At 58.8% G+C, this 15183-nt stretch overlaps 5 protein-coding genes across 5 annotated transcripts; 3 read left to right on the forward strand and 2 right to left on the reverse strand.

The window, feature by feature from the left end:
- Positions 1-793: 793 nt before the first annotated feature.
- Positions 794-2452, reverse strand: BDZ90DRAFT_218270 (hypothetical protein; the record flags this gene model as incomplete). The annotated part of the gene is made up of 3 exons (XM_025504357.1): positions 794-999; positions 1093-1393; positions 1439-2452. The coding sequence occupies 3 exons, from the start codon at positions 2450-2452 to the stop codon at positions 794-796; spliced, it is 1521 nt and encodes a 506-aa protein (XP_025363529.1).
- Positions 2453-2747: 295 nt separating this feature from the next.
- On the forward strand, positions 2748-5020 carry BDZ90DRAFT_230924 (Six-hairpin glycosidase). The gene has a single exon (XM_025505657.1). It carries the CDS (start codon positions 3021-3023, stop codon positions 4764-4766), a length of 1746 nt encoding a protein of 581 aa, XP_025363530.1. The 5' UTR covers positions 2748-3020; the 3' UTR covers positions 4767-5020.
- A 1272-nt stretch (positions 5021-6292) lies between these two features.
- On the forward strand, positions 6293-10264 carry BDZ90DRAFT_226225 (hypothetical protein; the record flags this gene model as incomplete). The annotated part of the gene is made up of 1 exon (XM_025504703.1): positions 6293-10264. One exon carries the CDS (start codon positions 6293-6295, stop codon positions 10262-10264), a length of 3972 nt encoding a protein of 1323 aa, XP_025363531.1.
- Positions 10265-11162: 898 nt separating this feature from the next.
- BDZ90DRAFT_208924 (sterol desaturase) lies at positions 11163-12143 on the forward strand (the record flags this gene model as incomplete). Its single annotated transcript, XM_025504027.1, has 2 exons — positions 11163-11623; positions 11705-12143. Coding segments are annotated over 2 exons (900 nt in total), but the record flags the coding sequence as incomplete, so codon positions are not given.
- Positions 12144-12600: 457 nt separating this feature from the next.
- On the reverse strand, positions 12601-15043 carry BDZ90DRAFT_230926 (methylenetetrahydrofolate reduct). The gene has a single exon (XM_025505658.1). The coding sequence runs from the start codon at positions 14927-14929 to the stop codon at positions 12911-12913; it is 2019 nt and encodes a 672-aa protein (XP_025363533.1). The 5' UTR covers positions 14930-15043; the 3' UTR covers positions 12601-12910.
- Positions 15044-15183: the final 140 nt, after the last annotated feature.

Here is a 15183-nt window from a genome sequence, read left to right on the forward strand (position 1 = left end):
GGAGACGGCGGGTGGGCGGTTCGAAGACAAGACAAGAGTCGCAGCAAGGAGGACGATGCGATAGAAGAGAGGAACAGGGATGGGGCATTGATGATCAAATAGCCGTACCTCTTTATGTCTTTGTCACGAAGGACGCAAGCAGCTGCAACCTAGCTGCGACCCTCACACAGCTGAAACGCACAGACATCTCTCTGCCCGCACCTGCTTTGCGTCGCTCTCCCCCTCTCCCCGAGCAAGAAGGGGCTCTTGAGAGTTGACACGCTATCGCAATGCCTCTTCCTGCGCCCAAACGGTCTCTGTCTTTGCGGCTTGGAGCTGCTTATCGATTGAACTGTCCGTCTCGGTCGCGTTTTCACTCTCGTTTGCCCTCGACTTTTTGCTCGGCTGAGGCGAGAATCTCGACTGGGCTCGTGCGCGGCGGCGGCGGCGGCGGCCGGGCGAACGGAGAGAAGGAGGGGCTCACGGATCCCTTATCACGGCCATGTCGGAGCTCCCCGCACACGCGACTCTTAGCCCTTCAGTACGAGCGATGGCCTCCTGTCGTCCGCCGTTTGGCTCGTTTAGCCGCCGGTGTGTGATCTCGATACGCACGGGGCACGCGTACTTCCCACTCGTAGACTGGCTTGTGGGGTGGTGGTGCCCCACGCTGCTCTGGACCCCTCCTCACATGCAGGCAGGTCATCAAGGTTGAGTGAACTGATGGGCGGCTTCTGCTCGGCGAAAGCCTTTCGTTCTCCGTCCCCGTCTACGTTACAGCACGGCCCACGGACACCGAGAGATAAGGACATTGCCGTCATGAACCCCGCACCTTGGCCTGCCTGGACTGCAGTCTCTCGTCGTCAAAGGGGTCAATCTCCTCTGCGTCCAAGTCACCCTCGTCGAAGAGGACGTGGCTTTCCGCCTCTATGCTGCTTTCCTCCTCGCTACCATGATCGCCGTACCCGCCTTTATCAGCGCGCGGCCCATTCGCGCCGCCGTTGCGTATTCCGCCTCCTCCTTCTACGCTATCTCTTTCTTGATTGCCATTCAGCGATCGCATCGGCATCGAAGAGGCGGAATTGCTCGTCTGACCGTCGTCACCATCCCGCGCACCCTGGCCTAGCCTGCTGTACCACGGCCCAGATTCCGTCGTACTTCTCGCCGACACACGAGCGCCGTATCTCCCGCCCGAAGTCGTGTAGAGGTCCAGGAGAATATTGAACCAGACAAAGAGGAAGAACGCGATGGAAAAGTCAATGAGGCCCCATGTGATGTGATCAATGCCATTGCCGTCGGCCCAGCGTAGCTCCTCGTCCGTTGCCGACATGAAGAGGATACCGGCGGCCGTAAGGAGCCAGGGAGGGAGGAGCTGGAAGGCTCGGACAGGCGACCAGTCTGAGCGGCCTGTCAGCTCCTCTGGTTGACGGATTGGAGTTGTAGCTGTGAGCCGCTCGTGGACATCGGATGAGGTAGGGTCTGGACTCGTATCGCTCTCTCCAGTCGGGCGGTCGTTGAGCACAAAGCAGACTTCGATGACTCGTGCGACGCCAGCCGCCATCAATGCGTAGCCAAAAAGACCGTGCACCATCGTGGATAGCATGAGCGCTTGAGCATGGCCGGACATCGCCCAGCCTGTGATCCCAATGATGATGCCCGGGAAGATGCTACGCTTGCCACCCCTCGAGGTCCAGATGCCTGCAGCTCCACCAAAGAACCACACCACGCCAAGAAGCGTGTGTTGCAGGTCTTTGTGCGTCCACGGCCCGCCGTGATGCTCAGTGAAGGAGTTGACCAGCCCCCACAGGCAGATGACCCAGCTATCAAACCACTCCTGAGAACGACCACGTCGTGCAAGCCATCCTGCGCCAGCCTTGAGCATGATGAGCAGAATGACCGAGTAGGCGACAAAGCTCGATCCCATTATGTAGTGGGCGAGGCATTGCCCCAAGTGCCCCCCGAAGCACCACGATTGAAGCGTGGCGATGCCGAGCACCATCTGCACCCAGCCCAAGATTGGGAACGTCTTTCCCAAAAGGCCGTGCAACCCCAGCACAACTGGGCGAATTCGTCCCTCGGCCTTCCAGCTCAAGTGTAGCTTCAGGTACATTCCCAAGGCCATCTGTGCAAAGAGGTAGAAGACAAGCAAGCTCGCGACGGTACCATGCGCTGTATGCGGGAAGGAGCGGCCGCCGTGGCCATGCCCAAAGAAGTAGCCTGCGGTGGTCAGAGCAAGTGAAACGGTGGCCAGGGGAACGTGAAGACGATGGCGTATCAGGCCCAAGACCATTGTGGTCGGGAAAAGAATAGTCCAGACAACGGCTTGAAAGAGGATGTGGAGCTTGAGGATTGAGTCGATTGGGATTGACGGATCTGCGGGGCCATCATGATGGTGCTCATGGGCCAAGCTGAGTTGAGGACGAGTGGCTAGCACGACAACGGCTGCCAGTGGGACGAGGGAGCGACGAGCCCGCATCTCTACCCGTGACGGCGATGAGTATGCCCTCGACGGAGCCATCCGTGATCAAGCTGATGAGCGTTGATGGAAATCTCGTTGGTGAGGGTGTGGTGCAGGCAGCAAACAAAAGCTGGTCATGCGGGCGGCACGGACGGCAGGTAGGAGCGGACGCAGGCGCAGGCGGCATACACGCAACAGCAGCGGACGCAGGCGGCGTCCATTCTTTGAGGCGGCGCTTTTCCGCGGCAGGGTGCACGTCGTCTCGAGTCGAGGCCAGGTCTAATGAACCGCCGGGCGATTGCTGCCCGTGGGTCCTCGACGTCGTCGTCGTTGTTCCTGAGCTGTTGTGGCTTGGCGCCCAGCTTACCTCTCTCACCTCTCGCTACCAGCCTTGCAAGAAGAGGAGGCAGAGAGCTCGACGACGACTCGAGCGACGGCTGCTTTCCCTCTCTTCCTTCTTTACCAACGACGATACAGCGATACCCTCCACTCATCATCCTCATCAACACACTCCTTGTCCTCACCTCTCATTGACACACCGGCTCGCCCTCGCAGGGCGCCACATCTCCTTTCATCTCATCCCGCAATGGGTCACCCAACTCGCATTCTCGCAGCCCTCTGTCTCCTCTTCGGCGCCCAATCCGCGCTTGCTCAGGTATCCTCACCGTCGAGCGCCTGGCAGCCGGCCCCCTCTGCCTCAGGGACTGTCGTACCCTCCTCCTCCTCAGGTCCCAACTCCCAATGGCTTGAAGTCCTTGGCTCCAACCTTTATTACTATGACGAGCAGCGAGCCGGAGTTCTTCCTGACGACTTTCGCGTCGACTGGAGGAACACGTCTGTCCTCACCGATGGAGCGGTCGCGAATGTCAACTTAAGCGCAGGCTTCTTCGATGCAGGCAACTTCATCAAAGCCCTCTTCCCCCTGACTTACACGCTATCGTCCATCATCGAGTCGGCTCTCCTCTGGGGCGAGGCCTACTCCTCGTCCAGTCAGGCGTACTACCTCGACGAGACTCTGCGTAACGGCCTCGACTGGCTCATGGAGGCCAGCTCGCAGACCGACACGCTCTACATGTTCGTCGGCGACCAGACGGCCTACTGGGGTGGAGACCTCAACATCCCGCAGCCACGACCCGTCTACTCGGTGACGAGGGAGAACCCGGGTACGGACGTCTTTGCCTCGACGGCAACTACCCTTGCTCTGGGCGCTCTGCTCTACTCGGGTAAAGCCTTGCCCCTCTCTCAGTCGGTCAACGGCACCCTACCAAGCTCGCTGCGCAACACCACATACGCAGACAGCCTCTCCAATCGCGCTGTGCAGCTCCTAGAGCTAGCCTTCGCAGCAACGCCGATGCAAGTCTATCAAAAAGCCGTTGATGACATCGCCTGGGCGTACCCCAGCACAGACTACGACGACGAGCTGATTCTGGGCGCCGCCTACACAGCCATGGCGACGGGGAACATCTCGTGGGTGACGACTGCAATCGACACGTACTCGACCAATGCGTATCCGCCCACATTCGGCGCCCTGAACTGGGACTCGAAACGGCCCATGGTACCGACAACCATGGCACAGCTAGCCCTCTTCTTGCCCGGGGCAGACTCTCGCCTCTCCTTCACCAAGTTCCAAAACGACTCTGAGGTCTGGCTAGACGCCCTAGTCGCGGGAAATATGAAGGACACGCACACGACTCCTGGCGGTCTCTTCTGGTTCAAGGGCAACTCAGCCTCTGCAAGCCTCAACCCCGCCTTGAACGCCGCGGTCCTCTGCCTCAAGTACGCACCCATGGCTTCTACCTCGGCCAAGACAGACGCCTACCGCCAATGGGCACAAAAGCAGATCGACTATGCTCTGGGGAAGAACCCAATGAATACGGTGTATCAAGTCGGACTTCACCCCAACTCGGCCTTTAATCCACACTCAGCTCTTGCCTCGGGTGGGACAGACTTGGCGCGTATCAACACCTCCCCTCCACAGGAGCTTCACGTCCTGTATGGCGCGGTCGTGGGCGGGCCGGACGAGGATGACAAGTACTACGACGTGCGCGACGACTATGATCAGTCCGAGCCTGCGCTGGACACTGTTGCGCCCATGGTGGCGATATCTTCTTACTTCGTCGGCCAGGGCCAGTCGGCGAGCAACCCGTTCTTCGTGGGGCTTACGGCGCCTAGGATCATCCCAAAGAGGCCAAGCAGCGGGCTCAGTGGAGGCGCCATTGCGGGCATTGTCATTGGCGTGCTACTGGGTGTTGCATTGCTTGCTGTTCTTGGGTGGTTCTGCTGGAGGAAGAGGGGACGCAATGCCTACAGGAGGAGGAAGATGGGCTTGTGAAGCCCGCGACTATTTCTATGGCCTCTCTACTCTGCTTATTCCGACGGACTCTGCCGCATTCTTTTTGCCTTGCTGCTCCTTCTGACCATTTTTCCGATCAGCTGTACATATTCTTCGGTCATAGACATCCCCGTTGTTGTTATTGCTGCTGTAAAAGATCGATGATTCCCACGTACACAGCTTAGAGACTGGCTCGATGCAACTGCCACGGACTCCCTAGGGCGGAGCAAAGGATCGTGGCGGTGCAGCAAGGTCACAACCACTGCCTAATTGTCCGGTGGCGCCACCACCATCATGACATTCAGCAGCTTAGGCAGCCTTAATCAGCGCGTATGCTTGATGGCAACGTGTGCGAGCGTCGCTGCTTGGAGAGCACGGTGTCTGCTTCTCTGGTGGCAGCGACGGGTCTGACCACGACTCATCGACTTGACCTCTCCGGAGCCCACGGCGGCGCAGGCTATTTCTTCGTCTCGTGCGAGCGGAGCTAGTGAGACGAGTGAGAGCAGCGTGAAGGCGAGGGCCAGGGCGGAGGCCAAGGTAGGCGGGGTCCGGGCAGGGCAGGGCAGGGCGAGGAAGAGGCTCAGGCTCACTCTCAGGCTCTCTCTCCGGTCCGACTTGAGCCCAGCGACAGGCAGCGCTCGCTGCTCGAGGCGCTGTATCTGCACCCATCACCGCTTTGCTGCGTCCTGGCTGCTACAATCACTTGCTTGCAGAACCCTTTCTTTGAGAAGCTGTCAGCCTTACTTCTCTTGACATTGCGCATACCTCTCTTTCCACCATCATCGTCCCATTCCATTCAGCTTCTCTTTAAACGCTGCCTCTCCACCCTGCGAGCTAAAAATCTCTCTCGCCTCTGTCGCCCCTTTCGCCTCTTTCACTTGGGCGCAGCGAAAGAAGATCCGGGCGCAGCGGTGTCTCAAACGTAGCCGCCGCCCACGCCTTTGACAGGTCGTAGGTGAACGACGACAACGACAACGACGCTGCTTGGTTCCACACACCATCACAGTCTCAATCCGCTGCTCGGCAGGTCTCAAGACAGCGAGACGAGAGAACATCCTCTTCTAGACGACGTGCACTTCTCTTCTCTTTCCATCACTTCCAACACCTCGCCTTCTTTCATCCACCCTACCTCAGGCACAACATTTCTTGCACCTTCCTGCGCGACGTTCCGCCCATTCTCACCACTAGCTTGAGGAGCTAGAAAGCTCGCAATCATTACTTCGTCGGTCTGGCCGACGCCGTTTGCTGCTGCGCCCCTTGGTCTACGCCATCAGCAGCAGCGGCAGCAACAGCAGCGCAACGAGTGCGGGCGCAGTCAAGAGCTTTCGCTACAGCAGCGAGAACGCATCCAAAGCCAACAGCCCCACATCAACTCATCTCATCACCCTCAACACAGGACTACTCAGTCGCATGGGGACATCCTTCATTCCCTCTCCGTCTCTCTGGCAAATCGTAGCAACCATCAGCAGCGCCAAGTGTCTTCGCCAACACTAGGCAGCACCTCATCGCTGCTTCAATCTCGACGAATGTCGCACCAGCCATCCTTCGGCGGCAGTGGCGGCGGCGGAGATGTCCAAGATGGACGAGTCTTTGCCGCTCTACCAGGCCAGGGCGGTAGCAGCAGCTCGAGCCGGCGATCTACGAATCCGGATGGGTTCCATGCTCCCGACTTCAGTAACCTCCAAGCTATCAATCGCCAAGATGTCGCAGGTACATCGTCCGAGCAGCTCGTAACCAATGCATACAGCCTCGATGGAAATCGTGGACCGGCTCAACCACCAGCCACCGCTCCGCATTCACCAGTCGACAATCGCAGAAGCGCCACCTTCTCTGCAGCCCCGGCTACCCACCTCGCATCAACTTCGACGTCAGCCGCACCTCCGAAGGGACTCTTGCCCGCTTTCAACGACGGTCCCATGTCAGCGCCTCCAGTCTCTGCACCACCTTCGTCTGCAGATTACTCCTGGTTCCCACCGGTGCCAAAGTCGACGCAGGGGCCTCCTAGCATATCGACCACAGCAGCTGGAAGTGGTATAGCGATGTCAATGCCGCCTCAATCTTCAGATCAGCCCTTCGTCTTCGGAGCAGGTGGCTCTTCTTCATCTTTGACAACGTCGCCTCTCCTGACCCTTTCTCAGATGTCGGAGATGAGCAGCGCTCCGCCTCCTTCGGCGCACAATCCCCGCGTATCGCCGACTCAGCGACGACGCATCTCAGGCGCAACCAGACAGAAGCCTCACTTGACCAGCATCGACACGAGTCCAGGCGGACCTCACCATATGAGGGCAGAATCTGCTTCGCTCAATTCCGCTGGGCCGGCCAATGGCCAGTCGTCCGTAGGAGGTGGCGGTCCGGGCGGGATGCCGCGGCCACTCGCTGCCAACCAGGTTGGCGCTCTCCTCGATCAGGTCTTCAATCTCGCTTCTACCGCAAGAGACCTCTTCCACAAGGGCGATCAAGGCTCAACTTCGATGTGCCTCGAAGAGCTCTCCCGCAGTCTTGACATGCTCGGCGATCTCCGCGGCCGTCACCACAAGACTGATCGCGACGCTCAACAAGGGGACGGTCAAATCAGCACAGGTGCATTCAGTGGCGTACCAGCACAAGCGCCCGCCAGTGGTACTGGATCGGCTCACCACCGCACGAATTCCGAGACGACGAATGCGACCAACGCCTTTTCGATGATTAGCCTGCCACCGGAAAGTCCTGGAATCAGGAAAAGGGTCACGAATCCCATGGACGACATGCCGATGAAGACTATGCGAGGACACCAAGGCGTACCCGTCGATGCGCCAGCACCACCGCCTTCTGCTCCTCCAGCTATGTCAGACAATCTGCAAGCTCCCCGATACGAGCCCCCACGCTCCGCACCTCCGCCCTTGCAGCAGACGAACTCGGCGCCTCTGGTCCCTCAGCTCAAGAATCTTGGTCCCTCGCCACTGGGTCCTGGTCAACTACAATCGCAAGGGTGGCACGACCCTGGCGCAGGGACCAACGGCGGCAGTGGCAACAACGACGGCTTGACAGCGGCGAGTATGGGCAACAATACGTCGCCACTCGTTCAACAGTCCATATCCAGCTTCAATTCGGCCTCGGGCAGCTCTGCCAGCTTGAATAGCGCTGCCTTGGTTGGCGTCCCTGCACAGTCACTGCCTACCAGCCCACGAGCACTGCCCGCGCACTCGCGCACTCGCTCCGTGCTCGATGGCGCTTTCAACGGTCTGGAGAGTCTCGCTGCGTCTCCCGTCATCAGTCAGCACGGAGCAGGGGCTGACGATGACGACAACAGCCATCACTGGCCCGCAGACAGTGGTGCAGCATCACCGCAAGACGCTTGGAGCCCGTCGCAGGACTTTGATGAGAATTTCTTTGGCTTCACGCAGGCCCAACATGCATTTGCCCCATCGGCACTCAGCGGAGACATCGACTCCAGGGATGGCGGCGGTGGCAATGACGAGCATGCGCACGTCATGACGCTCAAGGGCACCATCGATGTCCCGGACATGCCTGGGCGTGGTCCGATCCCGACCCTGCCTCACGATCTGCAAGAGAAGCTCGACGCCCTCTTCTATCGCTATCTGCGCTGGGTCTGCTCAACGAACGATTGCACAGACGCCAACGGTGAGGGGATCCACCAGACCCTGATGCCGAAGCGCATGTCTCGCCTCAACCACAGCGAGGACTTCCGTCCCTTCAAGTTCCGCATTCAGGCCTTCGTGAATCGCTGGCAAGAAGAGGTGTACAAGAGCGGCATCAGCGAGGAGCAGTGTTCGCACAAGCGCCTCCGCCAGTACCTGTGGACCCAACCGTACATTTCGCGCTTCAATGAGGACGGACGCAAGGCGAAGAGCAAAGGGAATCATGTATGGATCGTTGAAGGGCGCAAGCTGTCTGACGAGGAGTGGGAGTTCCAGCGCTTCGAGCGGAAGATCGTTGGGCCGCCAGACAGGACGGCTCATCGGGGCGTGCCTTGGTCGTGGACCCTTCGCGTGTGGGACCCACAGATGTCGGCTGCTTCGATCAAGCCTACCTTCACGATCAAGAGCAAGCCGGACTGGCTCTCCTTCAACAGCGATGAGGACGGAGCAGAAAAGACCCTCAGCGGTACGCCATTGGATAGCAGCGATGGAGGTCTCGTTAAAGTGAGCGCACAATGCCTGCGCGGCAACGGGGCCATTCAAAACCTTGAGATGTCTTTCGACCTCACGCTCGGTCCAGGCGGCGACGACCGTGGTGCGATGATGCCCCCGCAAAGGCCGCATGCTTCAGCATCGCAGCAGCAGCAGCAATATCATCAGAGTCACAGTGGCGTGGCAAGTGGCCTCGGCCTTGGTGTACCGCTCATGGAACATCAACACCGTCTTCAAGCCTCGATGCCGATGCATGTGGCCTCGAGCTCGACGGCCTTTGCACCGGCAATGGTCCCCTCTGGCATGTGCCCGCCTCCTGTACCGTCCTCGGGGAACATGGGGTTGACGATGGGACATGCCGCTCAACAATCATCCATGCCGCCGCCCATGCCAACTCATCACCAGCATCTCCTCGCATCTCATCACCAGCAACAACAGCAGCAACAACCACAGCATCAGCAATCAGAGAAGTCGGGCTTCTTCAACCACATTGGATACAACTTTACAAACCCCGATCCTCCTCCGCTCGTCACCCCTCAACCTCCTCCGTACCTCACCGACTACAATGGCGATTCGCCCATGCTGCCCGTCTATCATCAGCACCAGCACCAGCTAGAGCCAACCTCGCAGCCAGTCGGCATGGATAACGGCGGCACAACGATGCCGGGATCCGGGCACGCTGCCGGCCACATGGGCTTGCCTGCCTCGTTCATGCCCAATCACAGCGCACAGGCCGTGACCCAAGGCACGCCTGCCCCACCGCTCGCATCGCAGAGTCTCGAGCCCCACGACCAGATTCAGCGTTCTCAGGTACGCGCCATGATTGAAAAGATGCAGCGCGATCAGACTGCAAGCCTTTCGCTGAAGCTGCCCTCGGAGAGGCGCAACTCGAAGACAGCTACCAGCCCGTACGAGGTAGGCTCAGTCGGCCAAGATGGCGGCGGAGACGGTGGCCATATGCAAGCTCAGGCCGACCAGCAGCAGCGGATCCAGCAGCATCATATGGAGCTTCAGCAGCAGCAGCAGGCGCAGGCCTACGCCCAGGCCGTACCCATGCCTCCGCCTGGTCAGCCACTTCAGCTACCCATACTCAGCAGCGGCGACGACGGTGGTCAGGTCGGCCACGGCGGTAATGTGTCTGGCATCATCAACGAGCAAACTTCCGCAGCCGGCACGCCCTTTGGTGCTGCCAACCCCTCCCCTCACTCCAATCTCAACGAGGCGGTCTTCAGTGCTGCAGGTCTCTCGGCGTCCGACACGCCTCATTTGCTTAGCCCTGCAGGCGGGGAGGGTATTGAGGTCAATCCCTTCAGTGAAATCAGCTTCGACTCGGTGCCGCCGCCGCCGCACATGACAGGGCAGCAGTGAGCGCGGGCGCTTGACAGTACGCTCCTCCATACAAAGTTCATTCAGCAATGTCGCATGTGCGCTCGCAAGACGTCCAGATTCCTCCGACCTTTTCCGCCGCTTTTGTTACTCATTTCGGTCATCTATTCACGCTCCTGTCTTCTATTGTAGCTGGGCAACAATTGCCACATCGCCGCCCTTGTGCGATGGAGACTCTCCGCCGACCTCTCCAACTCTCTTTGACTCTCGTGCTACGCTCTCCTTTCTAGCTCATTATGTTATCGCTCTGTCTCGCCGCATCTATCCATCGACTCTCCTTGGCATCTACTCAACGCCCCCCGTCACAATCTCTTTTCATATTCTCCTCCTCTCGTTTTCTCATGCGGCCCTGCCACCAGTAGCAGCGGCGGCCTTTTCACCTCTATGCAATGAATCCAGCGTTGTCACCGTAGATTCGAGTCCCCGCTCGACACCACGTGGCTGTGAGAAGGCGGATGCCGGCTCTCTTGAAAGTCGAGACGCCGCTTCGCAGCTTGGACGGAACTGGGCCAAAGCTCGCTCAAGGTCAAGTCAAGCCAAAGTCGTCCGGTAAGCCTCGCCTCGCCTCGCCTCGCCTCGCAAATAACACCTTGACCGCTTCGACTTCGATCTCTCTCTCCCACCGCCACCGCCTCAGAGGTCTTCTCTGCGCTCTCCTGACCAGCGCTGTCGTCGCCGCTCGAACACAGCAGCTGAACCAGTCGTTCAACTTTTCATCACCACTGAGCCATTCGCTCGCCACCCTTGACCAAGTGTCTGCCTCATCCTCGGCCCGCCCGCATACACGATGCTCAACGCAACATCGACGCTCAGCAATGCTTACTACTCATCGCGTCTCTCTCTCGTCAACCTCACACCTTCACCCTCTCAAGCATGGAAACCATTCTACTATCACCCGCACGAGTCGCTCCTCCCCTTCCTCTCCGACAAATATCTCGCCCTCCTGGCACCAATAGCAGTCTACTGGCTAGTCTCCCTGTGGTTCACCTTCCTAGACGTAGCCCGTATCCCCTTCTTTGAACAATACCGATTGCACGAGCCGGAAGAGGTCAGCAAACGCAACAAGGTCTCAGCGAGGAGAGTCGTCGCGTTGGTTCTGCTGCAGCAAGTCGTGCAGACTGTTCTGGGCGTCTTCGTCCTCGAGGATGAGGAGACGGTGAGGGCGCAGGTCTTTCAGGATCATGGCGAGAATATGGAGAAATTGGGTCGAGTGGTCGCACGGGTGGTGCACGGCACTGTTGGATACCAGAGCGGCTTGGGACTGTTGGAGCGATACGGCGTCGAAGCGGTACAGTGGCTGTATTGGTGGGGGCTGCCAATTGTTCAGTTCTGGTGGGCCTTGTGAGTAAGAGTACAGACAGGTTGCACCATCGTCTCATTGCTCACTGACCTATCTGATCATTGTTTCACCCCTTCCCGCAGCTTCGTCATGGACGCCTGGCAATACGCTCTGCACAGAGCCTTCCACGAGTCCCGCTTTCTCTACCGCCACTTCCACTCTCATCACCACCGCCTCTATGTCCCCTATGCCTTTGGGGCGCTGTACAATCACCCGCTGGAAGGGCTTCTCCTTGATAGCGCAGGCGGAGCTCTCTCCCACTTCGTCAGCCTCATGACCGTCCGCCAGGGAGTACTCCTCTTCACCTTCTCCACCATCAAGACCGTCTGCGATCACGGAGGTTACGCTTTCCCCTGGTGGCTGGATCCCCTGCATCTAGTCTTCCCCAACTGCGCAGAGTATCACGATGTGCATCATCAGATGCAAGGGCTGCGCTTCAACTACTCGCAGCCCTTCTTTGTCCACTTTGATGTGTTGTTTGGGACTAGGATATCGACGGAGAAGTTTGGCAAGATGCGGGAGGCCAACAGGAAGAGGAGGGAGAGGGAGAGGGCAGACGAGCAGAAGCCGAAGGGCGATCTGGTCTCATCAAGAAGTGGGGATGAGGCGGCGGGATCGACAACGTCAACAGCAGCCGTGGCAGCAGCTAGTGGGGGCACGGAGCTTCGCAGCAGAAGAGCCAATGGTCATGCTTCCGCTCATGACGTCGACGACGTGCCCGCCGATGTGGTTGCATCACGGGAGAAAGACCCACTGGTCACCACGACATTGGAGAGCTATCGTGCGAAGGCAGGGACCGTCAGCTGAAGCGCGAGGCTCGTATACTCGCTAGGAGGGGGAGCGCTCGTCGTACCATACCCAATCGCCGAGCCTCGCTTCTGTGCTCTTCTTCACCCTCTGGTGACAGCAGTGTCGCTGTGGTTCGCTACTTCATGTGCAATAGCAAAGCTTGACACCACTTCACTCCCAGACGTGTATAGATCGTGGTGGTGATCGTGATGTATTGATTATGAACATGTTGAATGGAATGGAACGATGACGTGTGGTATGCAACAAATAAGGTCGAGGAGAGCAGGGGGCGTGTACGTGAAGGGAGGTAGGTGGAGAGGTGAGGGGAGGAGAGGGGGGATCTGGTGACCACGACGTCATCTCCGAGCTGGTGAAGCTGGGGAGAGGGGTTGTGGATGGAGAAGGGAGGGGAGGAAAGGAAGTCTAGAGTGGTGAGAGGCGGAGAAAATCTATGCTGGTGGTGCTTGCACTGAGGGCGACACATCGCGGCTGCTCCACATCTATCTGCCAGCCATGGCTGGCGCGCCGTTCTCGGTGACGGCGGCATTGCCACCATCGACGAGCCCATCGACGCCCTCGACGACTGCGCTCGTCGCCTCGGAGATCCCATTGGCGACTGCAGACGCCGTAGACGTTGCCGCCTGTTGGGCTCGTTGCACTGCGGGCACATTTGCGTCCTCTCCCGCTGCAGCGAGGAAAGGCTTGAAGATGGCGTCGGGCGACTTGAAGTCGTTGTGCACCACATTGACGAGGAACCAGGTTCCCTCGTCGTTTGACGAGCTCGTGTCTCCTCCTTCCCCCACGGCGCCGAAAACACTCTCGAGCAGCTTGCGCGTCTGGCTCTGAGCATCGTACACACGCGCCCAGTTGCGGCCAATCTCGTATGCTTCATCCTTCCACGCGAGGAAGGAGATAGACTCGACGATGGTAGGCTGCACGATTTCCTTGTGCGGAAAGCAGCCCCAGGTGACAGCGTTGGGAGCTTCACTGGTCGTGTTGGTTCGCATATCCCCACGGGCGTTTACGGCATGGTAGGTGATTTGCGGGTCTGCCTCGATCTGCGCGATGAGTCTCTCGAGGTGGTCGGGGGCAATGAAGAACTCGAGGTAGGCCTTCTGGTAGACGTAGCCGCCCTTGGGGCCCCACCCGTGGATCTCGTCTTCGCTGCGTACGCCATCTACTGCTGGTTGTGAATTGATGGTAAAGTACCCCAAAGAGTTGAGACGTGCCAACTGCTCGTCGATCTTGGTCGTCTCCTTTGCCACGCCCGTCTCGCTCCATGGCAGAGCTTTGACTTCTCCGGCGCAGAATCGACGGAAGAGGTCCTTTACCTCGTCGAGGGTGGTGGGCTCGCCCCACATCTTGAGAGCCTCTTCATTCGAGTAGCGCAGCTTCACACCGTATGCGTCCACGTCGCCGTATGCAGGTGAGCGAGCGTCGCCCCATCGTCCGTTGGGGAACTCGTCCCACGTCTCTGTACGGCTGACATAGGAGCGGGCGCGGTTCGCCCAGAAGATGGGTCGAATACCTTCGTCGCGCCTCTTTGGGGTAAGAGAGGGAGTCCAGGGCAAGGACTTGACCTGTTGAGGCGTGGGGCCGAGTTCGAGGTACTCGAGGAGCATGCGAGAGCCTCGTTCTAGGTTCATGGTATAGATGTGCAGCCCAGAGATGCCCAGGCCGTTGTTTGGGTCGATGATCTTCTTGCAAAGGTCGCCCACCAGTTGCGTGCCTACTTTGCGGACCATCTCGTCATCGTCTCTGATCGGGGTGAGGGCATCGTGGAAGTACTGCGGGACCAAGGTGCCGAACCTCTCTGTCGCTCGCTGGAAACCGCTGTACGTCTGAATGGGCATGACTCCGGGTACGACGGGACATGTGATACCAGCGGCACGAATGTCCTTCATCCACTCAGCAAAGATGTCGTAGTTGTAGAACATCTGCGTAAAGATGAAGTCGGCCCCAGCGTCGAGCTTCTCCTTGAGGTGCTTGAGCTCGACATCTCTTCCCTCCTTGGCCTCAGGATGACCCTCTGGGAAGCCAGCAACTGCGATACTGAAATAGTCGCCATAGTGCTCCTTGATGTAGGCAATGAGCTCCTTTGCGTAAGTGAATCCAGCGGCATGAGGCTCCCACTCGTGCTGACCAGCAGGCGGGTCACCTCGCAAGGCCAAAATGTTACGGCAACCTGCCTCCTTGGCAAGCTCAAGGGCGCGGTCAATCTTCTCGCGGGGCATGTTGGTGCAGGTCAAGTGCATGCATGTCTCGATGCCGATGTACGACTGGACGATCTTGACGAGGTCGTTTGTGAGGTCCAGTGTTCGCCCACCGGCGTGCATGGTGATGTCGACAAAGGCAGGGCCCAACTCGGACATGCGCTGGCATCGGTCGTAGAGGTTGGCGAGACCCTGAGGAGTGCGAGGCGGGAAATACTCGAAACTCCACCATGTCCTGCCCTCCTTTTCGGCCTGGGCAATCTTGGACGTGATGCGCCAGTCTTCGGATCCATTCATCGTCGTCATGGCGAGCGCCTGAGAGTCGATGATGAGGGAGAGGGTATCAAGAGAGTGTAGACGAAGAGGTTTCTCCTCAGCTTTCTAAGAAGCAATGGCAGCAGAGGAGCAAAAAGAGCGAGGATCAATCCGAGAGCGACTGCGAGGGAGGAGAAAGAGGTCTTGAGAAGATGTGCCAAATTAGTTGGCCTCGTCTGCTGCCACTTGCTGACCTCGACTTGACCTCTTCTTCCGGCCACACACACACACTCGGCACGCCCACC

This window comes from Jaminaea rosea (assembly GCF_003144245.1).
Source record: "Jaminaea rosea strain MCA 5214 unplaced genomic scaffold BDZ90scaffold_3, whole genome shotgun sequence".
Classification (NCBI taxonomy): domain Eukaryota; kingdom Fungi; phylum Basidiomycota; class Exobasidiomycetes; order Microstromatales; genus Jaminaea; species Jaminaea rosea.